A 27,978-nucleotide genomic window follows, 5' to 3' on the forward strand; every position below is an offset into this window, starting at 1 on the left:
AGAGAGAGAGAGAGAGAGAGGGGGGGGGGTGTTTCTCTGTGTATCCCTGGCTATCTTGGAACTCACTCTATAAACTAGGCTGGCCTCGAACTCAGAGACCTGCCTTCCTGTGCCTCCCAAGTGCTGGGATTAGAGGCATGTACCACCTCCACCCAGCCAGAGCATGTCTTTAAAAAAAATAAAAAAATAGGGCTGGAGAGATGGCTCAGTGGTTAGGAGCACCGATTGCTCTTCCAGAGGTCCTGAGTTCAGTTCCCAACAACCACATGGTGGCTCACAACCATCTGTAATGGGATCCAATGCCTTTTTCTGGTGTGTCTGAAGACAGCAACAGTCTACTCATATATACATAAAATATATAGAATAAATCTTTAAAAAATAAAAAATAACGGGACTGGAAAGATGAATTGGCATCAGGAGCACCCGGCTGCTCTTTGTAGAGGGCTCAGGTTTGGTCCCCAGCCCCTCCCTCCATGGTGACTCACAACCATCTATAATTGCAGCTCCAGGTGACCAGATAATGAATGGACTTGGCATGCTCGTGGTACACATACATACATGTGGGAAAACACCATATACGTAAAGTAAAAGCAAGCAAACATTAAAATAAAGGCAAGATAGAGTAGGGCCATGGTTGCCTTAGAATTTCGTGAAGTCTGTTCCTAAGCGTCTAAATATCCTCTGGCCCAGATTCTAGGTTTGGTATGGGGTGGACCAACTTGCCCATGGTAAGGTTGGAGAGCCCGTGAAGGTGGCTCTGGTGTTAACTAGTCCTGCAGCCTTGATGTTTTGATTTTTTTTGAGACAGGATTTCTCTGTGTAGCCCTGGCTGTCCTGGAACTCACTCTGTAGACCAGGCTGGCCTCGAACTCACAAATCTGCCTGCCTCTGCCTCCCAAGTGTTGGGATTAAAGGTGTACGCTACCACCACCCGGCAGCCTTGATGATTCTTGCAGAGTCTCTTCTTAGTGCTTCCTGCATGTCTCTTATATGTTTGGGAGCTAAGTCGTCGAGCCAAATGAGGATTCTAAAAACCAGCCCAGAGAAAAACCCAGTCAGACCTCAAGACACCTGGGCAAAGCTCAGCATGGGTATAGTTTTCTCAGGCAGTTGCTATGGTTACACCAGTCTGGATTGCTAAGAGAGCAATGCTGAAGCAGGCTTGTATCTGCTGAAGCCCCTTGGCCATCAGCTGGGGCTAGGGTTCAGGCATGCTCCTGTGTGCCTAGCATCCCATGTAGCTGTCTTCTGTGAACCTCTGGCAATGGGTGTTTCAGGGAAGATCCATGCTCCTCTGTTAACTGAGCCTGGCTCATTGGCGAGTGTCAACATAGCTTCATGGTACAAGTTCCTGGAGAGAAGGGGGCCCTGGTTCAACCCAAAGCCTCAAAGCAGAACAGAAGGCTCAGGTTTCAGCACACAGGTTCTCAGCTGGTGGAAATGTTTGCATTCTGCAATCTGAACTCCTTTGGACCTGAGCCTTTCAGATGGGGGCGTGCTCTGTCTGAGGCACCTCCTGGGTGGAGTGAAAACCCCCAGAGAGTCAAGAAGACAGGCTCCATATAACAGAGACCCCACCCAGGGCTTCAGATAATCCATGACCTTGGAGCAATGAACCCTTCAGAAGGTTCATTGGGGTCTCAATTTGATATTTTTTTTTAGAATTTTTTTTTAAAGATTTATTTATTTATTAAATGTAAGTACACTGTAGCTGTCTTCAGACACTCCAGAAGAGGGAGTCAGATCTTGTTACGGATGGTTGTGAGCCACCATGTGGTTGCTGGGATTTGAACTAAGGACCTTTGGAAGAGCAGTCGGGTGCTCTTACCTGCTGAGCCATCTCACCAGCCCTAGAATTTTTTTAAAATGGTATTTTAACCTGCTTTGGTGGTGTGCAACTTTAATCACAGCACTTGGAAAGCAGAGACAGGAGGAAGAGGGCTGAGTCTGGAGCCAGCCTGGTCTGTGTAGTGAGTTCTGCGGCAGCCAGGACTACACAAGGGTTGGGGGTGGACCACCGTCCAGCCACACCAAATAAGACTCTGTGTCAAAACACACAAGATTGATTTTTATTTATGTGTATGCGTGTGTGCCACAAATGCACGGATGTCTCTGGAAACTGGAGAGGGCATCAGGTTCGTGGAGCTGGACTTACAGGCATTTGTGAGCCTTTTGGCATGGGTGCTGGGAACAGAACCCAGGTCCTGTGCAAGAGCCGCAAGCACCTTTAACTCCCAGCTGTGTCCCCAGCTCCGACTTTTTATTTTAAAACATTTTTACATGTTTTTGTTTTTTAATTTAATGTGTGTGTGCGTATGGTGCCCGTGGGGAGGTCAGAGGACAGCTTGTGGGAGACATTGCCCTCCTTCCACCCCGTGGGTATCAAACTTAGGTCATCAGGCTTGGTGGCAAGCACCTTTCCCTGCTGAGCCCTCTTGTCTACCTTCTAAAATTTTATTTATATATTATTATGCTGGGGAGAGTAAGTACTTGCCTGTCAGAGGCCAGAAGACAGCTCTCGGGAATTCTTTTTCAATTTCTTCAAGGTGGGCAGGGTTTCTCATTTGTCCGGGTGCACTGTGCAGCACAGGCTAGCCCTTTGGTTCCCAGGGGTTCTCTTGTTTCTGCCTCCCATCTGACTACTTACTGTCTGACTGTTGGGAGACTCACCCTGCCACATCCAGCTGTTACTCGAATTCTGAGAACTGGACTTCGGTTTTTTTATAACTACTTTTTAAAAAGATTTATTTATTTATTATATGTAAGTACACTGTAGCTGTCTTCAGTCACATCAGAAGAGGGTGTCAGATGTCATTACCGGTGGTTGTGAGCCACCATGTGGTTGCTGGGATTTGAACTCAGGACCTTCAGAAGAGCAGTCAGTGCTCTTAACCTCTGAGCCATCTCTTCAGCCCTGGACTTCTGGTTTTGAGGTCTGCATGGCTGGTGTCTTTACCTGCTAAGCCATCTCCCGTCCTGGTTTTTTTTTTTTCTTTATAATCCTCCTGCCTACCTCCTTTCCGACACTTCTCAGCAGCAAACTCTGCTTCTTAGCTGCCTTCACACCATCCAGGTCAGGCCATCAGGACCTGGGAGACCCGAGTCACATTACCTTGGCCAGCTCAGGCGTCAGCTGCCAGTACTCCAAATGAACCCTGTGTAGCTGGCAGGATGCCAATAGAAGGCACACCCTAGGACCTGTTGAGCCGCATACCTAAATGACTAGCCAACTGAATGGGGGGGGGGCAATTTGGGCACCTCCTAGGCCACCACCTAAGTCTTCCCAAAACCCCTAGGGGCGTTTCGAAGTATAGTTCCCAAAGATCCATCTGACAAAGATGTCCTGGCCTGGTAGAAGCACAGCTGTAATCCCAGCACTTGGGAGATTGAAGCTGGAGTAGTTCAACTTTGAGACTAGCCTGGGCTATTTAGGCCTAGGGAGACAAGGTATTTTAATTGAAGGGCTGCATAGGAAAATCTTTGCATCCCACAAATCACTTTTTTCCCCCCACTGACCTATTTCTGGACTAAACTTCACAGCGGTAGATGAATTCCTTTCCTGAAGCTTCGACCTTCCTGGGCTGTTTCTAAAAGAGAGCTTCTCTGAGGCAAGGGGGCCCGGGAGAGCATCCTAAAGTGGGCAGCATCGGGAGTGCCCGTTAGTGTAGTTTCATTGACAAAGTCAGGATGTAGATAACTTTCTTTTCTTCCACTTCCTTTTTTAAATACTTTTTGTTTTGTTTTGTTCGGTTTTTTTTGAGCAGGGTCTTGCTATGTAGTCCTGGTTGGCCTACAACTCTGTATGTATGCTAAACTGGTCTTGGTGTGACAGAGATCCACCTGCTTTTCAAGTGCTGGGATGAAAGGTTCTCTCTCCCTCTTTTCATGCTTCTCTTCCTCTTCCTCTGCCTATTCCTCTTCCTCTGCCTCTTCTTCCTCTGCCTCTTCCTCCTCCTCTTCCTCCCCTTCCTCTTCTCCCTCTTCCTCCCCTTCCTCCTCTCCCTCTTCCTCTTCCTCTTCTTCCCCTTCCTCCTCCCCCTTTCCTCTTCTTCCCTTCCTCCTCTCCCTCCTTCTTTCCTTCCTCTCCTCTCCCTCCTCATCCTTTCTTCTCCTGTTCCTCCTCCTTTTCCCCCTCCTCCTCCCCCTTTTCTTCTTCTTCCCTTCCTCCTCTTCCTCCTCCTTTCCTTCCTCTCCTCTCCCTCCTCATCCTTTCTTCTTCCCCTCCTCCTCTCCCTCTTCCTCTTCTTTCTCCCCCTGTAACTCTACCTCCTCCTCTTCCCCTCCTCTCCCTCCTCATCCTCTTTTTCCCCCCTCTCCAGCCTTTCCCCTCCCACCTCCTCTCCCCCCTCTTCCTCATCCTCTTCTTCCACCACCTCTTCTTTCTTCCTTCCTTCCTTCCTTCCTTCCTTCCTTTCTTTCTTTCTTTCTTTCTTTCTTTCTTTCTTTCTTTCTTTCTTTCTTTCTTTCTTCTCCTCTCTCTCCTTTTCTCCTCCCATTTCTCCTCTCCCCCTCCCTCCTCCCTCTTCCTGTCCCCTCTGGTTTGGGGTGCTTGTCTCTGAACCCAGCTCCTTGTGCCCACTAAGCACATGCCACACCTCTGAGATGCTTCTCCACCAGAGTTTCTTTTACCAAAAGGAACTTAGATCTTGGATGCACTGGATAATACCACGCAGGGCATTTTGGGGGTCAAAAAAGTTCAGGGCTCGGTGAGGTGTAGCTCATTGGTAGGGTGCTTTCTACACAACATGCGTGAGGCCCTCTGTTTCATTCCCATCCCTGAGAAACACTAAAAGAAGTTCAGAAGCAGAGGTGAACTAGGATGGGGTCCAACCTTTTGTAGAGAGCTTCTGGCACACCAGGTACCATTCAGAGTGTCCCATCATCTAAACTCACTTGGCACCTGGAGGGCTCAGTGGCCCTTTGGGAGGAGACTTGTCATCACTCCCATTTCACAGAGGGAGAAACTGAGGCTAAACAAGGATAAGTAGGTCACCCTTAGCCACACAGCTGGAGTTCAAAGTCAGGCCTGGAGTGATCATTTTTCTGTCTCTCAGCGTGGTGTGCCGGGGGAGGAGGGAGTTGTGGGCAGGTTGCAAGGCCAGCCTCAGATTCACAGATAGTCCAGGACAACTCCCAGGAGCTCAGCAGGTCCAGGGAGTAGAAAGACAGGAACCACATGAGGGAAAGGGCCCCAGGCCAGCACACTTGGAAAGGCCTAAGCTTTCAGTGGGGTCTGGTCTGCCCTGTGAGAGTTCCAGGATCTCTAAGGAAAGTGGACATTCCATAGGCACATTGTCCAGCGGGCTGAGGCCCAGTGAGCCATGATAACAGGTTTGGGGCATGGTAGATAGGGGTTCTGATAGCATCTAGCTTTAGGTCCTTCTGGGGCCTCCATAGGAGATCAGGGGGCTCAGGCTCAGGCCCAGAGTGTTACTTCTTTTCCTATGCCTACATGCTTTTTTCTCGGAAGTGCAGTGTGTGCATGTGTGTTTGTGTGCTTGTGTGTTCGTGTGTGTGCATGTGTGTGCGAGTGTGCATGTGCATTCTCACCTGTGGAGGCTGAAAAAGGGTGTCAGATCCCTGGAGGTGGAGTGAAGCCGTGTTGTGAGCCGCTGTGTGGATGCCTGAGGTGGGACCTGGGTCATCTGCAAGAGCAGCCAGTGCTCATAACCGCTGAGCCATGACACTAGCCTCTTGGCAAGGCTTGTGTGTGTGTGTGTGTGTGTACATATGTATATAGAAAGCATTTATTTTTTTACTTATTTTATGTGTATAGGTGTTCTGTGTGGAGGTCAGAAAAGGGCATCAGATCCTCTGGAATTACAGTTACAGTTGTGAGCTACCATGTGTGGGCTGGGAATCCAACACAGGTCTTTTGGAAGCGCAGCCAGTGTTCTTTTTTTTTCTTTTTTTTTAAAGGTTTATTTATTTATTATATGTAAGTACACTGTAGCTGTCTTCAGACACTCCAGAAGAGGCCATCAGATCTCATTACGGGTGGTTGTGAGCCACCATGTGGTTGCTGGGATTTGAACTCAGGACCTCTGGGAGAGCAGTCAGTGCTCTTACCCACTGAGCCATCTCTCCAGCCTGGAAAGGGATTTTTTTTTTTTTAAGGAAATACTCACCTATCTTCAGCCAATTCCATTTAACTGTCCAAGATCAAGTGAGCAGAGATCCTTGGAACCTTGCATAGCCTTGGCACAGAGGGAGTGACCATAGACTGTTCTTGTTGTCTGGTTCCCTTAGTGCTGTGGTGGCGCTCGAACCCTACCACGTCCATTCTTCCCCATCCTCCCTCCCCTGTCATTCCCAGGTGGCCCTGCCTACGTGGAAGTTAACATCTCAGCCACTGGCACCCTCCCCAACGGCACACTATACGCAGCCAGGGGCTCCCAGGTGGACTTCAATTGCTGCAGCGCCGCGCAGCCTCCGCCCGAGGTGGAGTGGTGGATCCAGACCCAGGGCATCCCGGAGTTCCTTGGAAAGAACCTGTCGGCCAACAGCTTCACGCTGATGCTCATGTCCCAAAACCTCCAAGGCAACTACACCTGCTCAGCCACCAACGTGCTCAGCGGGAGACAGCGAAAGGTGACCACCGAGCTCCTGGTCTACTGTGCGTAAGCAGCACGCCCCTCCTTGAACCGCGTTTGTGCATCTGTGCATCTTCCTGTCTTCCTTTGAGCTTAACACTGCTTTCTTCTGCCTCGCACGGTTGCCTCTACTCTGTGGTCCCGCAGTGCGTTTTAGTGCCCTGTTGCTTTTCAGGGCTGTATAATATTCTATTGCATGCCCATGCCCAGATCCTAACATGCTTCATTGCCTTCTTCAATATATGTGCACATATGTGGACTGTCAGGCGAGGGTTATCCTTTCTAGAGCATGTTTTATCTGGAACGTAGCAGAGCTCTCTAAGCTGTAGAAGGAGATGAATACAGAACTTCTATACATTTAATAATTTTATTTATATAATTTATAAAATTATAAATAAATTTGTAGTTTATTTAATGATTTTTTTATTCATTTATAATTTTATATGTATAAATACATTTATTTTTAACTTTGGGAAAGTATTAACCTTTCAGTTTGTTCTTTTTTTTCTTTTTTTGTATTAACCTTTCAAGGTATACAAAAGGTGGTCATGGTGGCTCACCGCTGTAGTTCTATCTCTTGGAAAGCTGAGGCAGGAGGACCATCATGAGTCTTAGGCCAGTTTTTGCTATGACTGTCACCAAAAAAAAAAAAAAAGAAAAAGAAAAAAAAAGAACTGAGGTGGGGTAGTGTGGGTGTGTGAAGGCAGCTATTGGTAAAGTGTTTGCCCCACAGAGTTCAGTCCCTAGCACCCATGTTAAAAACAGGACATGACAACCTGTATCTGTACCCCTAAGCTGAGGAGGCAAAGGCAGAGGATCACTGGGGCTCACTGGCCAGCCAGCCTAGCTGACTGGACGAGTTCCAGGCCAGTGAGGTCCTGTCTCAGATAATGAGGTGGAAGATCCCTGAGGAACAGCATCCAAGGTTGACCCCGGCCTCCACATGCACCTGCATACACATGTGCACGCTCACGCACACACATGCACATGGACATGCAGGTACACGTGCACACACTTGCACACATGCACACACATGCACGCGTGCACACACAGAGGTACAACTTTTTAGTGTTTAGTACCTTGGTGATGGTGTTTAATCATTTGTACTATTTTGGGTACACTAATCAATGGCCGGACACAATCAACTTAAGGAAAGGAAAGGTCTCTTTGACCTCACAGTTGTAAGGGTTCCCATCGGTTGGCCTTATTGCTTTGGGCCGGTGGCAAAGGGACCCATTCCCTTCACAGTTGGGTGCAAGAGAGAGACGGAAGAGGAAGTGGCTTGGGTCCCACAATTCCCTTTGATGACCCAAAACCCCTCACTAAGGTCCCATCTCTTATGGTTTCTACCACCTAACAGCAGTTCCAGACTGGGGATGTCAGAACCCAGAGCTAATTGCAGAGGAGTGCTTCATCCATGGGGTAGCCACTCGGCACTGTGCTCGACAGCTCCAACAGCCCTGAGCCCTGGGTTTGCCCATTCTGGAAGTTTCTTTCCCCTTTGTCATATTTATTTATTTGTAAAGATTTATTTATTTAATATATGTAAGTACACTGTAGCTGTCTTCAAATATCCCCGAAGAGGGCATCAGATCTTATTACAGATGGTTGTAAGCCACCATGTGGTTTCTGGGATTTGAACTCAGGATCTTCAGAAGAGCAGTCAGTGCTCTTAACCTCTGAGCCATCTCCCCAGCCCCTATTTTTTGTGTGCATTGATAAGGGCACATGTGTGCCATGTAGAAGTTTGTAGGGATCAAACTCAGATGGTCAGGCTTAGCCATAAGCACCTTTGCCTGCTGAGCCATCTCACCAGCCCCTCTGTCTACTGACTCTTCTGTTTTTTCTTTTTTATAGCTTGCCTGCCTCTATATAATTGCACTGTGTGCATGCCTGCTGCCCAGAAGGGCCAGAAGAGGGCCCTAGATCCCCTGAAACTAGAATTACTGATGGTTGTCAGCTACCATGTGGGTGCTGGGAATCGAACCCTGGTCCTCTGCAAGAGCAGCCAGTGTCCTTAACCACCTAGCCATTTCTCCATCTCACTGTGTTCTTACCTCAGATGCCTTTTGGTCCTAGTTAATTCTTTGTAGTTGTTGCTTTGTCTTTTTGAGACAGGGTCTCTCTGTGCAGCTCTGGCTGTGCGGTGGAACTCTTTCTGTAAACCAGGCTGGCCTCAAACTCAGAGATCCACTTGCCTCTGCCTTCTGGGAGCTGGGATTAAAGTTGTGTGCCGCCACCACCAGTCTCAGGATTTTTAAAAAACTAACTTTGCAAGTGTATGATGAACAAGTGGGTGGAAGTCAGAGGCTAACTTGTGGGAGTTGGTTCTCTGCTTTCAGTGTGGGCTGCAGGCATTAGAGTTGGGTGGTAAGCCTCTCATGGAGAATATTGTTAACTCACTGAGCCATCTGACACTCTCTGGTGTGTCCTCTTCTTCCTCCTCCTCCTCCTCCTCTTCAACTGTGTCTCTGTGTCCCAGGCTAACCTTGAACTCGATAAGCAGCCAAAGATAGCCAGGAGCTCCTAATCCTCCTGCCTCTGCCTCCTCAATATTAGTATTATAGACGAATATAAATATTAGTATTACCACCACAACCATTTTATGGGGTGCTGGGGACTGACATGGCATTCTGCGTGTTAGGCAAGCCATGTACTATTTGAGCTACACCCCCCAGCCTGATAGGGACTTTCTGAAGGTAGATTAGGTGGCCTTAATGGCTCTCTGAGACCCTGGTTCTGTAGCACACACACAGAGAGACACACACACAGATACACAGGCAGACGGACACACAGATATACAGGCAGACAGATACACAGATATACAAGCAGACATACATATACAGACATAGACACAGACAGACACATATACAGACACACACACAGACAGACAGACACAGATATAGACACAAGCATATACAGACAGACACAGACATACAGACATAGACATACAGAAACATCCCACACACATATAGAAAGACACACAGCACAGACACACTCAGACAGACAGAAACATCCCCACCACACACACACACACACACACACACACACACACACCCTGCTGGCTGACTCATAGTCTGAGATGAACCACGTTCTCCTCCACTCTTTTGCAGGGCCCCCTCCATCAGCTCCTCAGTGCTCAGTGGAGGTGTCTTCAGAATCGACTACCCTGGAACTCGCCTGTAACTGGGACGGGGGCTACCCTGACCCGACCTTCTTGTGGACCGAGGAACCTGGAGGAACGATCATGGGGAACTCAAAGCTGCAAACACTGAGCCCGGCGCAGCTGTCGGAGGGCAAGAAGTTCAAATGCGTTGGAAACCACATACTGGGACCTGAGTCTGGAGCCAGCTGTGTGGTACAGATCTGTGAGTCTGGCTTGCTTTGTCCAGGGGTTGGGGTTCACCTGCCTGCCTTTCTTCTCAAAGAACCGTTTGATTGTAGTCCTGGGAGAGAAAGTCGATATTGGAGTACCCAGAATTCCTCTCGCTTCTCCTTGTGCTTGATGGCTATTGTCTTCCATGTTTAAAGATGCCCACCTCAAGGTCTTTATCTCAGCAGACACCGGCTGTGTGCCTGTGCCCTCCATTTCAGTCACTCAGCCTGGCATGCTGACCAGAACAGATAGGACGCCTCCGCGTGTCCTCTTTATTATGTAACAGAGGATCCCTTTCCCCCCGAAACTTGGTAGCTTAAACATTGTTTGCCTGAGGTTTTTCTGGTAGGGTGCGATTGTGTGTCTCTTTGAAAGAATGTAAAGTGTTGGGGGGTGGGATCTCAGCCAGAAGACTTATAAGTTGGGGTGCTGAAATCATGAAAGAGCTAGGCAGTGGTGCACGCCTTTAATCTCAGCACTTGGGAGACAGAGGAAGGTGGATTTCTGGGTTTGAAGCCAGCCTGGTCCACAGAGTGAGTTCCAGGACAGCCAGGGCAACACGGTCTTGAAAAACAAAACAAAACAAAAAAAAAAAAATGAAATCATGAAAGATACTCTTCCTAGGTGCTCGTGCACATGACTGGCGAGCTGTCTCCTTCCCACATGGTACAGCCCTCCTGTGGACCCATGCTCCCAGCATGGTGATCTACTTTCCTGAGAGTCAGTGATGCAAGAGGGGCGTGAGCCAGGCAGAAGAAGTATCCCTTTGTAGGACTGAGCCTCTGGAGTCACTTGGTCTGCCTTCTTGGTTTTGTGCCGGAGATGAGACCCTAGATATCACAGGACATATAGTCCTGTCTCACACAATAAATAGTTGGATGTCCCCCTGCTGCTGACATCCCAGAGCCCAAGATCCTGTCTCTTGAGAGAGAGAAAAGAAATTAGGGCTGATGGCAGAACATTACTTGTTCACCCTCAGCAAGGCCACAAACTCTATGCCTGGCTCCCACTTGTACCCCCACAAAGTGTGTGTGTGTGTGGGGGGGGGGCAGCTTACTAGATTGCTAGGTTGGTTCTGAGTTCCTAGGCTCAAGTGACCCTTTAGCCTCAGTCTCCAAAATAATAGGACTACAGACAAAGAACCACCGTGGTCCACTGCAGCCATCTCAAAGTGGCCTGCAGGTCAGTTTGTTGAAGAATTCCTGAAGGGCCACCCTGGTTGCCCATCATATGAAGGCCCTCAAATCCGTGTTCACTTGAGGATCTCCACAGGCCCCATGTCTTCGGGAGCCTTTCTTCCTATCCTTGCCTGCTACTTCTGCTCAGATAATCTCTTGAATGGATATGTGCCATGCTGCTCAAGTGTGTGTGACAGTTTGTGTTATGTGGCTGTTGGACCTGTGTGTCTGTGTACCACATGAGTGCCCAGTACCTTTGGAGGCCAGAAGAGGGCCTTGGATCCCCTGGAAGAAGAGTTAGAGATGTTGTAAGTTGCCATGTGGGTGCTGGGAACGGTACCCATGTCCTATGCAAGAATATAAATGCCCTTGTTTTGGTTAGGGTTTCTATGACTGTGGTGAGACACCATGACCAAAGTCAAAGAGTTTATTTGCCTTATACTTCCACATGACAATTGATCATGGAAGGAATTCAGGACATTGAATTCTCGAAGGGAGGAACCTCGAGGCAGGAGTTAATGCAGAAACCATGGAGGGGTGCTGCTTACTGACTTGCTCTCCATGGCTTGCTCAGCCTTCTTTCTCATAGAACCCAAGACCACTAGCCTAGGGATGGCTCCACCCACAATGGGCGGGGCCCTCTGCCCCATCAATCACTAAGAAAATGCTCTGCAGACATGTATAGCATGCCACCTGTACTGGCTGGTTTTGTGTGTCAACTTGACCCAGACTGGAGTTATCACAGAGAAAGGAGCTTCAGTTGGGGGAAGTGCCTCCATGAGATCCAGCTGTAAGGCATTTTCTCAATTAGTGATCAAGGGGGGAGGGCCCCTTGAGGGTGGAACCATCTCTGGGCTGGTAAGTCTTGGATCCTATAAGAGAGCAGGCTCGGGGCTGGAGAAGTGGCTCAGCTTAGGCTAAGAGCACTGACTGTTCTTCCAAAGGTCCTGAGTTCAAGTCCCAGCAACCACATGGTGGCTTACAACCATCTGTAACGAGATCTGATGCCCTCTTCTGGTGTGTCTGAAGATAGCTACAGTGTACTTACATATAATAAATAAATAAATCTTAAAAAAAAAGAGAGAGAGAGAGCAGGCTGAGCAAGCCAGGGGAAGGAAGTCATCAGTAAGGAGCATCCCTCCATGGCTTCTGCATCAGCTCCTGCTTCCTGACCTGGGTGAGCTCCAGTCCTGACTTCCTTTGGTGATGAACAGCAATGTGGAAAGGGTAAGCCGAATAAACCCTTTCCTCCCCAACTTGCTTCTTGGTCAGGATGTTTGTGCTGGAATAGAAACCCTGACTCAGACTCCACACCACCTTACAGAGGCTCCTCCCACCTTTCCTGTGACTCCAGCTTGGGTCAAAGTTCATGTAGAATTAGCCAGCAGAACTCTTTTTTTTTTTTTTTTTTTTTTTCAAACACATGATCCTTTCTTCTGCCTGAAACTTTTATTTAGTATAAAACCGTTAAAACCCCACTTAAAAGCTGGACATGGCAATAATAAAAATCACAGTATAGTTAAGAACACTGGTAAAACCTCCCTCCCCACCTGTCCTGGCACAAAAAGATCTGGAACTTGGCATCATGGTCAAGCCGGCTTCTCCACAGGCAAGGCTGTTCCAAGGTTAACATTATGGCAAAGGACATCTGAACAATGGGTTCTGGACAGGCGTCCTCTTAAATGAAGTACCTCCAGTTCCACCACACAGGACTTTGCAGGCCTCTGGCCCAGGCTCTGGCTCGATGTCGTTTGATCCGGAGATTGCAAGCTAGGGACACAATCACAAACATTGCAAACATCGCAAAAATTTTCAATCCATAAATGTACATGACTGTGTCATTTAAACCCTCATCAACTTCAATACAAATGTAGTGATGCAAAATTTCCTTCATTAGTTCAAGATTCGAATCATGCTGACCATACAATCCTTTGTAGACCCACGATTCCAGGTGCACTTTCATAAATACCAGAGTGTCCATGAAAGATGAAAGTTGAGTGTAGATCTCAAATAAGGACCCATAACATTTGAAGTTGAGACATCACCACCCTTCCCTGCAAAAGATCTTCAGATTGATACCACGTTCTTCTAAATGCTGCCTTCTGTCTGCTTTCCTGTCTCTCCCAGCAGAACTCTTAACTGTTCTCAGCCATCTCTTCAGCCCCGTGGGTGATGACGAGTGAGCGTGCCCTGCTTGTCAGGTCTAGTCACGAGTGTGACCTCCATTTGGGGGCTAGGGAAAAGTCCTGGGGCCGGGGGGGGGCACATTTAAGGAAAAAGCAGCCATTTCTGAAACTCCGGTTTGAGTCCCAAAATATCAGCATAGCTATGAGGATTGCCACTGGCTTCAGGACCCAGAAGGAGATCCAGGTTTCCCACAGACAGGGAGGGAAGGATATCCTTGAGGAAGGATATCTTCCCTGAGAGTCCCAAGCACCTTCAGACTTAGGCAGTTCTCTTCTGTTGATCTGACCTTTTCACCCAACTCGGAGGCTCTACATACCGTTTTGCTCCACTTCCCTTCTCCTTTCCTCGTCTCTCTTCCTCCTCTCTTCCTAGGATGCCAGGTCTGACACCCTAGCTTCTCCTTTGGGACCACAGTTGAGAGAGTGGTTCCATTTTACCAGGCCGGATCCCAGAGAGTCACAGTGTGGAAAACCATTCCGGGTGACTTCCTAGCCCTGCGGTTCTCAACCTGTGGGTCTCCACCCTTCTGTGGGTCACATATCTGGAATATCAGGCATCCTGTTTTACATTATAATTATAATGAAAATAATTTTACGGTTGGGGGTCACCACAACGTGAGGAAGGGTAATAAAGGGTCCACTCATTAAGAAGGTTGAGACCCACTGTCCTAGCCCATCCCGGAAGAGAATGCCTCAGAGAGAGAGGTTCTCGGGCTGAGGACAGATGGATCACTTCCGGGCCTTCGGTGCCTCTCTCATCTGACTCAAGTCAGACGACTCCATAGTGTTCTGTGGCTTTCCTTGGGAAGACAAACACAAGCATCTCTTCACCCCAGCTAGGGCCCTGGTGTCGGACCAAAGATAGATCCAAAGATAAGCTTGGTCATCCACTGAGCTTACTGGGGCTTCTAGCAGGAAGATGAGGGGTCGCTCACGGGAGCACAGCTCGGGTGACCCAAGTCGAGAGACTGTGACGCTGTAACTGCCTGAGCTGACCTTCCCTGCTCCCTCAAGCTAGGAGGGCTCAGCAGAAATAGCCTCGAGGCAGGAGACCACAGCACTGCTTTGTAAATCATCCCAGGCAGCTCTGTAGTAGATGGGACTAGTGCTCCACTGTAGAAGGCTGGGTCTTGGTCCCTAGAGCCTGTGTACTTTATTCTGCATTATCAGCTGGTCCCAGTGTCATCCTGTATGTCCTTATAAGAGGGGAGTGGGAGGTCAGAATCAGTGGGTAATGGGATCACTGAAAGAAGATATTAAAGGGATGAGAGGCGGGGCGTGGAACCAAGGGTCTGGAGAAGATGTCGGCATGATGGCACACGTTTGTAATCCCGCCATTTGTGAGGCAGAGACAGGTAGGTAGTATCTGTGAGTTCCAGGCTAGCTTGCCCTACATGGTTAAATTTCAGGCTAGCCTGGGCTACATAGTGAGACCCTGTCTCAAACAAAACCAAGATGGAGAAAAGGAGGGGCTAGAGAGATGGCTCAGCAGTGAAGGAACTTTTCAAGTTCAATGAAGAACCAAGGTTCCAGTTTCCAGGCGGTTTACAAAGCTAGTCCCAGAGGGCTCTCATGCATCCGACCTGCGAGGGCACCCGCACCCGGGCACATACCCACCCGGACCCCTGTGTGCCCCATATACATGTAATAATAAAAATATATACACAAAAAAGAAGGAAATCTGAGTGTGGAGGCAAGGAGGCTCAGGAGTTCAAGGCCAGCCTCGACTATGTAGCAAGTTCAAAGGGCAGCCTAAGCTGCACGAAACCTGCCTCAAAAAAAGAAAAAACAAAACAAAACAAAAAACCCAAAACCGAAGGAACCACCTGTAAGGCATGGTCTTCCTGGAGCATGCAAAAGAAGCCAGTTTTATTAGCACCCTGACTTATCAGCCCCATAAAGTCATAGAACTTATGTCATAGGACTGTCCTGTTCACAGTCCTAGAACGTGCCTTTAAGCCATTGGTCCTTCTTGGCCTGTGTGTCAGTGTTTGACATGGTCGGCCTACTTGTATTCTTTTTTTTTTAAAGATTTATTTATTTATTATATGTACGTACACTGTAGCTGTCCTCAGATATTCTAGAAGAGGGCATCTGATTTCGTTACGGATGGTTGCGAGCCACCATGTGGTTGCTGGGATTTGAACTCAGGACCTTTGGAAGAGCAGTCGGCGCTCTTAACCACTGAGCCATCTCGCCAGCCCTTGTATTCTTGTCTGTCTGTCTGTGTGTGTGTATTTGTATGTCCACATGTCACAGTGGTCAGAAGATAATTTTTCTGTTGTAACTTCTCTTTTCCTGCCATGTGTGTCTCGGGGATCCAGCTCAGGACCTCGGGCGTGGCCACAAGCCCCTTTACTCACTAAACCCTCTCACTGACCCATACACTTTGACATAGATGTGTAACGCGCTGAGTGACAGGGCCTGGTGCTTGAGTCTCAGGGTCCCCGATCATCAGCCTATTTGGTTTTCACCCAGGAGTGTAACAGTGTTCGGTGGAAAGCCTCCCATCCCGGGTGTCTTCTTAGTCCTAGGAAAAGTGAGACAGGCAGTCACTCTGTGTCCTAACTGAGAAACTCACTTGGCTTTCCTTGTGCTTCAGTTTCCTTCTCTGCAAAATGGGAATAATGTCAAGGTACCTTTGAGAGTGAGTTGGGCTCATTTGCATATAGTTCCTTGTGCACAGTAAGTACTTGATAGGCATTAAGCTATGTTCCGGAGGACCAACACCTGTAGGGATTACGAGCATTGGGTTTTTTGGTTTGGTTTGGTTTGGTTTTGTTGGGAAAGGGTGGACCCCAGCTTGACTCTTCCTGAAACATTTGTCTCGGTCTCCCCACCTCCGACCACCAGCGAGCCCCTTACTGCCGTCTCAGCCCATGAGAACTTGCTTCATGGGGGGCAACGTGACGCTCACCTGCGAAGTGTCAGGAGCCAACCCACCTGCAAGGATCCAGTGGCTGAGGAACCTCACGCAGCCCGCCATCCAGCCCAGCAGCCACTACATCATCACCCAGCAGGGCCAAAGCTCCTCTCTCACCATCCACAACTGCTCACAGGACCTGGATGAAGGCTTTTATTATTGCCGGGCCGAGAACCTCGTGGGGGTGAGGGCAGCAAACATCTGGTTGAGTGTGAAAGGTAGGTACTCAGGGTGGCCCCAAAGGTTAAGAGCCTTTAGAGCACCTGGCATCATTGAGGGGGGTGGCTTCGGGGCCTCTCTTCATGGGCCATGGTCAACTGAAGATGGTATATCACTTGCCTGTGGTTTGAGAGAGTGCCTGAGAACATTAGTGTCTAATCTTGGGAGCGCTGATATATGCCTAGGACATAAAAAAATTACACCTTGGGGCTAGAGAGATGGCTCAGCGGTTAAGAGCACTGACTGCTCTCCCAGAGGTCCTGAGTTCAAATCCTGGCACCACATGGTGACTCTCAACCATCTGTAATGGGATCTGATACCCTCTTCTGGTGTGTCTGAAAATAGCTACAGTATGAGTGTGTGTGTGTGTATATATAAACACACATATATATACACACACATATATATACATATATCCACATATAGATACATATATACATATATAATTAAAAAGGCTTTTAAAAAATTATACCTTCTAGTTATCAAAGGATATGTACTAGAACATGCATATGTACATGTATGCATATATGTGGTCACACATATGTGTAGTAAAATTAGTGAATTATAACAGGAAAGTTCTCTGCTGTCCCACTTACATTGAATATGGAACTCCCTATGGTCAGGGGAAATTCTAGAAATTTTTATATCTTGACAGTTTTTAAGACATAAAAACCTGCCGGGCAGTGGTGGCACACGCCTTTAATCCCAGCACTTGGGAGGCAGAGGCAGAGGCAGGTGGATTTCTGAGTTCCAGGCCAGCCTGGTCTACAAAGTGAGTTCCAGGACAGCTAGGGCTACGCAGAGAAACCCTGTCTTGGGAAAAAAAAAAAAAAAAGACATAAAAACCCTGGATTCCCTCTCTCTCAACTCATAAACTGGGCATGGTTGCACTGGCTTCCAGACCTAGCACTCGGGAGGTGTGGAGGTCAGCTCTGCTACATAGAGGGTTTGTAAAGGTGACAGACGCCTGTAATTCCAAGCCACTCCGGATGCCAACTATAAACTCAGTGTCCGTTCACTCTGAAGACACTCTGTGGCCTGCAGTGTGAAACACCCCCAAGTTTAGTTCTCTCTACTTATCTGTTAAGGTCGTCTCAGCTAAATAGAGAGTTTAAGGCTCGTGTAGGCTAGGAACTGGAGGGACAGAGGGAGGGACGGGAGAGAGAAGGAGGGAGGGAACAAACAAACAAGGAAGGGACAGTTCTTTTACACCAGAGCTGCTGCTTCAACATTTCTCATTTTCCCAGGGCCTCAAGTGTGAAAATGCATAAATCAGGTGCACAAATTAAACATTTACTGATGATAAATCATAAAGCAGTCTTTTTTCTTTTGGAAAACATTTTTGGGATCTACATGCACTCTGACCGTTCTTTAAATATGAAAGCAAATCGGCCTCCTAATGAGACAGACACATGCTTGCTTTTACACAGAGAATTCAATTTCGGGCTGGCGAGATGGCCCTGTGGGTAGTAGCTAGGTCTGACCACCTGAGTTGGATCTCCGGGACCCACATGGTGGATTGAGAGATCCGGCTGCCTCCCGGTGTCCTCTGACCTCCACGCGCATGCTATGACATGCACGCACAAACACGTGAGAGCTCACACACAACCACATGCAATGGAGAGAATTAAATTGGACGAGTATTTTCCACTGCAGTGCACAGTCTTCAATGTCGTGCAGAGTTGACTGATACTTTTTATTTTATTTAATTTTTATTTATTTATTTAGTAGTCAGCATTGTTAGAGTACTTGGAATTACAGGTGTCTGCCACCATGCCTGGCTTTCTTCTGTTTCTTCTGACGGTTTAACATTCTCCCACCATGGTTAAGGATTTAATTCAGACTTGGTTTGTGTGGGTAGTGTGAGCGGTTAGATCAAGTTTCTTTTCTTCCTTTTGCCCCTCCCTCGTTGCCTAGGTTTGAGCCAGCTCCTTCTGTCCCCTGTTTCCTTTGTTCATTCTTAGGACTAGATCAAGGTCCTCTTCTGTCTGTTTTCCATTTGAGACAGGGTCTTGATATGTGTAGCCTTGGCCAGGCTGGAACTTCCTCTGTAGGCCAGGCCTTGAATGTGTGATCCTTCAACCTCAGGCCTATGTCACCATGCAACATACCACACTTTTGTTTGGTTGGTTTTTGTTTTGTTTTTTTGTTGTTTCGAGACAGGGTTTCTCTGCATAGCTCTGGCTGTCCTGGAACTTACTTTGTAGACCAGGATGGCCTGGAACTCAGAAATCCACCTGCCTCTGCCTCCCAAGTGCTGGGATTAAAAGCGTGTGCCACCACTGCCTGGCTCACACTTTTGTCTATGTGTAGGCAGTACCAAAATTTTCTGTCCTGGCCAGGCAGTGGTGGTTGCATATCTTTGATCCTTGCCCTCGAGGCAGAGGTGGGAGGATCTCTGAGTTCAGGCTAGCCTTGTCTGTAGAGCAAGTTTCAGGATAGCCAGAGCTACATGGAAAATAAATAGCTCTGTCCTATGCTGGTTTGTATACCAGGAGTTGTCTGTGGGGATCCATGGGGCTCTGGCCTGGCCTGAGCAGCCAGAGTGTTGTGGCTCTCAAGGAGAAGCCAGAGCAAGATGGGCTGTGGGACCTCTTCCAAGGCCTCTGCTGTCCCAGAGTCTGTGGCAGGCAGCAAGATGCAACTGGCAGCTAGGGGCCAAGGTCAGGGCCACCGAGCAGGAAGTGGCTGCAGTCAGGCTTAGATACCCGGATGGTTGAGCCAGTCGAGGTCGAGGTAGAGCTTCAAAAGTCTTGGGTGGTAAAACTCTTCCCTGGAATGATACAGCTCTACAAGACAGGCACCCCGAGTCCCTCTTTGGTGAAATAACTTGTGCACTTTATTCCTTTGTGGGTAGGATCTTATAAATATTTTGGGGATAGTTAGGGTCTAAAGGCAGATGCTTTCTGTTGACTCAGGCTGCGATGTTAAGGATGCCTCATCTGTATGAGGAAGGACTTCAGGTGTTGTCCCCTTGTGACAGTCACAGTCCTCTCAGCGGGATGTCGTGGTCACGCGTTCCAGGTCAGGAATAGATTTAAACACCTACTGTTTTCAATTATGAGAATTGCTAGGTGCCTTATTAGGATTTTACTGCTGTGAACAGACACTGTGACCAAGGCAACTCTTATAAGGATAACATTTAATTGGGGCTGGCTTACAGGCTCAGAGGTTCAGTCCATTATCATCAAGGCAGGATTATGGCAGCATCTAAGCAGGCATGGTGCAGGCAGAGCTAAGAGTTCTACATTTTCATCTGAAGGATGCTAGCAGAATACTGGCTTCCAGGCAGTTAGGACTAGGGCATTAAAGCCCATGCCCACAGTGACACACCTACTCCAACAAGGCCACACCTTCAAATAGTGCTACTCCCTAGGCCAAGCATTCAAACCATCACACTGGGGTTCCTCAATCTGCTCAACTCTACCTGGTTTTCGTCCACTGCCCTGCAGTTCTGGTCCATTGATCACCGTGTTCACTGTGGTACTAACTCCCACTCTGACTGGGGCCTTGGAAAGGACCTAGGGTCTGGTCCACAGAATGCCCTACCTCTGCATTGTCCTTTGATGTTATATGCTTGGTCTGACTCGGTAAATTCTATCTACCTGAGTTTGATTTTTGGAGAGGTTCTGTGGACATGAAACCAAGATGAGACAAGAGGTGGATTTGGGCAAAAGAGGGGAGAGGTTTTGGACGATCAATCGAAAAGGTTTGTGGCGTGATCTCTTCACAGAACCGCTGAACATTGGGGGCATCGTGGGCACTGTGGTGAGCCTCCTCCTGCTGGGACTGGCTGTTGTTTCAGGCCTCATGCTGTATTACAGCCCTGCTTTCTGGTGGAAGGGTAAGATCCCATGCTTAAGAAAAGAAAAAGCTGTGGGCGGGGCTGGAGAGTTGACCAAGCAGTGAAGAGCATTGGCTACTCTGGCAGAGAATCAGCGTTTGATTCCTGGCACCCACATGGCGGCTCTCAATGGTCTGTAACTTAAGTTCTAGGCCATCCCAGACTCTCTTTTGGTATCCTTGAACACGGGTCGTGCATGTTGTGTAGACAGACAGACATCCCTGCAGGCAAAACTCCTGAACGCTTTAAAATGAATAAATAAAACTTTAAAAAGCTGTGGGTGGGAAGAAAACTCTTAAGTGCCCCATCTTCTCCCCGCCCCCCATGGAAAACGTTAGCATTTAATTAACCTCCGTGGCTTTTAAGCCACCAGAACACAGGCACCTCCAACACCTTTAATCTTCTCTTCAGCTCTTCTGCTGAAGAATTTGGCCTTCATGATAACAGGTTGCTTAGGGAGCTTTCCCTTGCCCAGAACTTTGTAGTAGTGGATTGAACAACATCAATGATGAGAGCAGCTCCAGTCTTGTTTTTTGCTGCATTGACCCACGTCTGCTCGCTGACAAACGTCCACAGTTTATCCAGGTTAACTGTTGGGCAGAAACTCTGGTTCCTCTTCAGGTGGTAATGCCGCATACCAACTTTCCCAAAGTAACCTGGGTGATATTTGTCAAAGCTGATCCTGTGGTGATGCCTGCCTCCAGCATTCCCGAGGCCGCCTGGGGGCTTGCGGTGCTTACTGATGCGCCCGTGGCCGTGGCTCAGGTGGCCCCGGTGTTTCTGGGTCTTCCTCAGTCTGGATGGCATGGCGGTGGCAGAAAGGGAAAAGCGTGCCCCATCTTATAAAGCTGTGTTGCACACTGTGCTTGATAACGGGGTACTTAAGGAAGCCCCTGAGCACTTAGGATGTTTCTTAGATGGTTGTGCTTTGTCAGTGTTAATTTTTCTTTTTAATATCTAGCAATACCTTTATTGTTGGCTCTGTATGTGTATGTGTTGTGTGCACGGGAGCGTGTGGTTGTGTGTGCCTGTGTGTGTCCATGCAGAGACCGGAGCCTGACTTGGATGTCTTCCTTTCTGACTGCTGTACTGGCTTGAGACAGGGTCTCTGTGTACTGGATGCTCACCCCTTTGGCTAGGCTGGCTGGCTAGCAAGCTCCAAGGCTCCATGGGTCGCACACCCTTAATGATAGGGTCCCAGGTACATACAGTAATGTCTGGCTTCTTAGACATTTGACTTTGATCTCGGCCTCAGGCTATTGAGTTATCTCCTCCTCCTCCGTTGGATTGAAAACTCTTGAAATGGAACCAGTGTGTCTGGTGCTTACCCCTCTCTTCTTTTCTCTCTTTCAGGAGGGAGCACATTCAGGTAAGTGTTTGGGGGATTCCAATCCAAAGCCTCTTCTCCATCACTCCTTGTCATTGCTGTTTTTATTCGTTTATAAAAATGATAACACTAGCCGGGCGTGGTGGCGCACGCCTTTAATCCTGGCACTTGGGAGGCAGAGGCAGGTGGATTTCTGAGTTCGAGGCCAGCCTGGTCTACAAAGTGAGTTCCAGGACAGCCAGGGCTATACAGAGAAACCCTGTCTCCAAAAAAACAAGTGGAATTTGTATATTTTTTATTTCCCCAAGGTGATCCTGGGCAGTAGAATTCTTCTTGATGATCCATGAACAGTTAGTTCCTAACTTTCATTTTTCACAGTGGGATCTTACTGTTCTAGAACCCTCTTTCCTGGGAAGCCAGTCCCTTTGCCACTCTTGGTGAAGGGCCGTTGTCCAGGCAGATTTGTCATTCCCAGACTCCTTATCCACAGGAGACACAGATGATGAGGCCTTGTGGGAAGTGGCTATGAACCATGGCCCTGGGCCCCAGTTGCTAATCCCAAATCTTTTGTACAGGCTATGGGCTGGCTTCCGACCCAAGGACACGGCACTGACTTGACTATTTAATATATCAAAGCAGACCTGGCCTCTAGGTTCTCCCAGAATGCCCCAGTCCCTACCTGGCATACCCTGCCTTCATCCCTGAACTTTCCAGCCTAAGGACTGGGCTGCCTTTCCTTGGAGGCTCTCCCTATATAATCTAGACATTTTGGTCCTCTCTCTTTTCTTCTCCTTCTCTTCTCTGTCTGTGTTCCTTCCCTTTCTCTCTTTCTCTCCCTCCCATCCCCCAATGGTGACTGCCCTGGCCTCAATCCTTTGGGCCAGTGAACTCCCCTGGAGAGCAGCTTCCCAAATAACCCTGCCTTTAGTTTAGTCTAATGTGGCTTGAATTGGCTCATTTCACGGGCAGTGGAGAAGTAGCCTATCAGGTACTCCCAGTCCTCTGAGCCTTCATCCCTCGGTTGGTTTCACAGAGTGGTGTGAGGAGCGTGAACTGTGAATGTGGTGCTAAGCTGTAAACACATCTTTCCCTCCCTGAGCCTATGGCTGGGCCAGGATGCTGGACACAGGGCCCTCCTGCAGTTTGAGGGAGAGAAGACCTTATCTGAGGATTGGGAGAATCTGTAGGAGTGAGGCAGAAATAAGGCCATTTGAGGGAAGAACTTGATTTTCATTTTATTTTTCTGGGGTTGGTTTGCTTGTTTTTTGAGACTAGTTCTTAGGTATTCTGGGTTGGCCTCAAACTCACTATGGTAGCCAAAGATGACTTCCAACCTCTCATCTTCCTGCATCCACCTCCCAAGTGCTGGAATTGCAGGCACACTCTACCATACATACATCCTTAGTAGGCAAACACTCTAGCCACTGAGCTTCACTTCCAGCCCAGAATGCAGCATTTATATAAATTCCACATTGAGAAATACTGTGCTAGATGCCTGAGACAACACAGTAGGGATAGCATATAAACAGATACCCACAAAGGACACGGCCACCATCTCTCACCATCGGTATCTAAGTCTCATCCTGAAGTTACTATCTCACCGTCACGACTAAGCTATGCCAAGTGTGTGAAGGATTCCCCATAGTTCTAAGAGGATTACAAGGACCCCCCCCCCCCCCCCCGTGTAGTCTTTCCAGTAGGGCTCAAGTTGAGATAGACAAGATGACTTGCCTGGTTATTTTTTTCTCCTTTGGAAATTAGGGGACAGGACATGGGTGATGTCATGGTTTTGGTGGATTCGGAGGAGGAGGAGGAAGAAGAAGAGGAGAAGGAGGAGGAGAAGGAAGATGTTGCTGAAGAGGTGGAACAGGAGACAAATGAGACAGAAGAGTTGCCGAAAGGGATAAGCAAGCATGGACGCATTCACAGGGTGACTGCTCTGGTCAACGGGAACTTAGACCACATGGGGAATGGATTCCAGGAGTTTCAGGGTAAGCTTGCCTCCCTTCCAGACCCTCAAATCTATATAGAGTTTCCTGGAGGGTGTCTCTAATAAATAGGGGCAGTTTCTTAAAGCCTAGGCAAATTACCTGGCTCAAGTTTAGTCTAGAACCCAAGTCTCCATGCTAAGTTGAGTGCTCCATTCCGAAATAAACAAAATGTAAAACATTTAAGTGTCAGCGTATGCCACAAGACTGATGCTGCAACATACTTGAATTTTGTCTCATGCATGAGATTATTTAAAATGTTGTATAAATGGAGCTGGCAAGATGGCTAAATAGATAAAGATTCTTGCTTCCAAGCCTGGTGACCTGAATTCAGTCCCTGGTGGGAAGAGTGACTTTGCTCCCCAAAGTTGTTCTCTGATTTCCACTTACCCCCACTACATAAGCAAACAATAAAATGAAATATTTTATACGATCACCTACAAGTGAGGCCTGCTTAAGGAAACTCTGAAATATACATAGAGCTCCTGTTTGTTTAGATTTGGGTCCCACCTCATGGACTGTCATTCTGTAGATGCAAATTACCCATAGTCTAAAGTCCATATCACCCAGGCATTTGGGTAAGATAATCAATACGCATAAAACTACCAGCACAGAGAAGAAGTTATCCAACAAAGTCTATGGGGGAAGACGAAGTACAGGGATTGTTGGATTAGGAAAAGAAAGTCCTGTATCGTCTGTGAATGCCTAGGCAGCCTCCTTGCTTCCTTGGGAAGTGGAAGCGGGAGGATCAGAAGTTGAGTTATCCTCGGCTACATAGTGAGTTTGGGGCCAGCCTGGGCTACATGAGACCCTGTCTCAAAACAAAAAGAAGATTGTTGTACTCCCTGCCCTACCTCCTTTATGAACTCCAGTTCTTGGGGCTCACAAATCACCAAGATGACAGGAGACAGGAGGTTAACACTTCCCCTGCCGGTGAGATCACTCAGTTCCATCTCTTGCACCGACAGATGACAGTGATGGGCAGCAGAGTGGCATTGTTCAAGAGGATGACAAGCCAGTTTGATGAAGAGGACGATTCACTGTTGGTGCTGTCTTGCCACCGTCTCACCGTGCTGCCCTGGGGAGCTTGTGTCAGGGATTGCTGGGGTCTCCACAGCACAGACACAGCATCTCTACTCCGTCTGTCATCTCCCACTGACTTCATTTGGTGTGAGTCACCTCAGCAGTGTGAAGTGCACTGAGAAGGAGCAGCCGGTGTGGGGCAATGCTGCAGTGGCCATAGTGGTGTCTGAGGGGCCCACTTGGCTGTGATACCTGGCTCTACCCAGGTGATGTACTGTGACAGACGCTGATTGGGGGCTGGGGTGGGGTGGGGCACTTGGTACCTGTGCACTGTGCCATTAGTCAAGGTTTGTAGACAGCTTACCCAACATGAATACGGATGTGAGGAACCTTCCTGGCAGAGGGGAGGGGTCAGCTACCAGAAGGCAGTTGGATTTGGGCCTGAGGCTTGAATTCTTTTATTGTTTTGCGTCTGTTTTCCTATCTAGAACACCCCTGAAACAGTACCTACTTTCCAGCCTCCCGAGAGATGGAGGAGGTAGTTCAGGGTGTAGGAGTGCCTAGGGAGAGGTTCCACAGAGCTACTGCAGGGGCCTTCATTATAGACTCTCAGCTCCGCCCACCCCAACTATGCTTTTTCCCCTAGAGAGGTTTGCACCTCTTCTTTAGGGTGTACAGACAGAGCTGCACATAGTTATAAAAGCCTAAGTGATGAACCTAAGGCTTCTCTTTCCTCATGTCTCCTGTGCTAACAGAGCATCACCTGATAGCGATCTGGACAGACGGTCCATCTGGACTTAGTGTCTGTGTTCTAGAAATGGGAGTATATGTTTCCATCCTACTTACTAGGCCAGTAAGTTTCAAAAGAAAATAGTGGGTGATGACTTTAGCTTGGGACAGCTGGGTTCTAGGGATTTTTATTTTGTTTTATTTTTAAAATTTTCATCTAAACATTCTGAAGTCAGGGATCTTCTAAGGATGCAGTAGGTCTGTGCTAACCATGAAAATCTGACTTGAAATTTGCACTCTGTACTTGGGTACATCTCTTGGGCACATCCTGCTCAAACAGGACAAGATCTAAGCCTTTAAGGACTTCCTAACACTGGGGCCGGAGGTTCCCTGAGGAGCTGGTTAACAGAAGTACTCCACGATGTGGGAGAGGCTGTCTGTTCTCTCTGAATGCAGGGACCAAAGTGAAGAAACCCCTCCCCTTGTGGCCCATCCTGAGGTCAGGGTGTGGAGGAGTCCACCTGGCTGTGAACTGGGAACCCTTGGGGATGGCTGTGACCTGTTCTCTTGCTTAGTGGTGCCTCAGGCACTCTGTCATTTCATGGTGGGATACTCAGGTTGCCTTCAGTCCTGCGAGCTGGTCTTTCCTTTGAGGCCTGATGACAAGAGTTCCTGAGTTTGTCTGCAACTCAGAGGCAACTTTAAAAGAGAAGTTAGAGGGGAAGCGGCTATCTGGGAACATGGTGAATGTTTGGTGAGATCACTCGGTGCTTCCCATAGCTTCCTCTTGTGTGTACACCTGGCGGTAGGAAATACTTGAGGGTTTTTCCACTAGCAAATGAGAGCTTCGAGGGCTTGGTGCCAAACGCTGTGGTCCTCAAGCCTGACCAGTTATCACTGTCTATTTTATCAGCCTGTGTGCACATTTATAAAGTGGCAGTTCAGTTTGGAGCCCAGGCACCAAAGGGCTTTGTGGTAAGGCTTTTGTGAAAAACTGGAGCCCACATCCCTTCTTTCCCTTGATGCCATTCATACCCAGATCTCAAGGCGTATGTGTTAAATGCCAAAGTACAATTTGTGCATTGGTCTTTAAAAAAATATTTCTTACCTGCATGTATTACTTAACTGATGAGCTCCACTTGTTAGAACTGGGAAGAAAACCACTTCATGGTTGGTTGGTTTTTTGTTTTTTGTTTTTTTTTTTTTTTTCGAGACAGGGTTTCTCTGTGTAGCCCTGGCTGTCCTGGAACTCACTCTGTAGACCAGCTGGCCTCAAACTCAGAAATCCGCCTGCCTCTGCCTCCCAAGTGCTGGGATTAAAGGCGTGTGCTACCATGCCGGGCTCCATGCTTGTTTTAATCACATTGATTTCCCTCAAAACCCAGGAGTCCTGGGAGACAGGCTCTGCTCTCCTGCGGCTTTGGCATTGGCTCCTTTTCTCACAGTCATAGAAGGAAGCATATAAGATATAGAAGGCGTCCTCCTCACTGGGTACAGCAATCAAACTTCTCACCACAGAACTGGCTACCAGCTACTGCAAAGAAAAACTGCAGATAGGTCAACGTGGTTGACCTTACCATTTCGTAGGAAAAAATTGGGAGAAATTAGTTCTAAGGTTATAAATTTTTAAGACTTTGGAATAAAGTTACTTTTTAAAAAAACATACATTTCAATGGTCTTGATTTATGCCTCCCTAGTGGGTGTAAAGAATGGGGGTTCAGACTCAGGCCTGTAATCCTTGCACTTGGGAAGCTGAGGCAGGACTGTGTGGGCTTGTCTGAGTGCAGCCTAGGCTACAGAAAGAGACCTTGTCTAAAGAAACAATCTGCGCTAACTAGCTAGCTAGCCAGGCGACTCAACCTGTAAAGGTATTTACTTCCAAGCCTAAATTCAATCTCTGGGACCCACATGGTAGGTGAGAACGTATTCCCACAAGTTGTGCCCTGGTGTCCACATACATGCCATGGGATCCCTCAACTAGCTGCACACACACACACACACACACACACACACACACACACAATAAGTAAACGGGCATTTAAAAAGCCATTTGGAAGAAAAAGAGCTGTAAAGCTGGTTTTCTTTTGTCCCCGTTACCACTTGACTTGTGCATGCTGAATGCCTAAGTACAGTAAAGGGTGTAGCTTACCAATAGAGTGTTTATTAACTACGCGTGGGTTCAGTCTCCAGTGCCTTAAAATAGAAACAAACCAAACCATTAAAAATGAGACCCTAAAGACAGCAGGAAATGGCATTTGGGAAATGAAGCACAGGAAGGAGGAGCTGGAGGGATGGATGGCTCCGTGATGGCACTGGCAGCTCTGCAGAGGACCTGGGCTCAATTTCCATTGCCCACAGGACTGCTCACATCATTTGTCCATCAGTTCCAGAGAATCCCATGTCCTCTTCTGTTTTCTTTGGAGACCCCGGAAAGTATGTGCAGGCAAAACCACCCCTCCCACACATGTATGCACACATATGTATACACACACATGTACACACACACCCCTAGTGGTGACATACCAGGGATAATAACGTTGGCCTCCACAATATATTCGCAAAGAACACTGATGAGAAAATGGTAGAGATGGG

The 27,978-nt window shown here is 48.0% G+C and overlaps 2 protein-coding genes and 1 pseudogene across 2 annotated transcripts in view; 1 reads left to right on the forward strand and 2 right to left on the reverse strand.

Moving 5' to 3' along the window:
• Vsig10 (V-set and immunoglobulin domain containing 10) overlaps positions 1-26,614 on the forward strand; it is a 34,740-nt gene extending 8,126 nt beyond the window's left edge. Inside the window, exons 4-10 of the mRNA XM_021163884.2 lie at positions 6,317-6,616; positions 9,707-9,961; positions 16,187-16,474; positions 20,209-20,319; positions 21,673-21,688; positions 23,408-23,637; positions 24,603-26,614. Coding sequence (XP_021019543.1) covers positions 6,317-6,616; positions 9,707-9,961; positions 16,187-16,474; positions 20,209-20,319; positions 21,673-21,688; positions 23,408-23,637; positions 24,603-24,658 — 1,256 coding nt within the window. The 3' untranslated portion in view covers positions 24,659-26,614. The remainder of the gene's footprint in view (positions 1-6,316; positions 6,617-9,706; positions 9,962-16,186; positions 16,475-20,208; positions 20,320-21,672; positions 21,689-23,407; positions 23,638-24,602) is intronic.
• Positions 12,569-13,272, reverse strand: LOC110295371. Its single transcript, XM_021163885.2, has one exon. It carries the CDS (start codon positions 13,126-13,128, stop codon positions 12,826-12,828), a length of 303 nt encoding a protein of 100 aa, XP_021019544.1. The 5' UTR covers positions 13,129-13,272; the 3' UTR covers positions 12,569-12,825.
• On the reverse strand, positions 20,681-21,126 carry LOC110295370 (annotated as a pseudogene).
• Positions 26,615-27,978: the final 1,364 nt, after the last annotated feature.

Source organism: Mus caroli, chromosome 5 (assembly GCF_900094665.2).
Source record: "Mus caroli chromosome 5, CAROLI_EIJ_v1.1, whole genome shotgun sequence".
Lineage (NCBI taxonomy): Eukaryota > Metazoa > Chordata > Mammalia > Rodentia > Muridae > Mus > Mus caroli.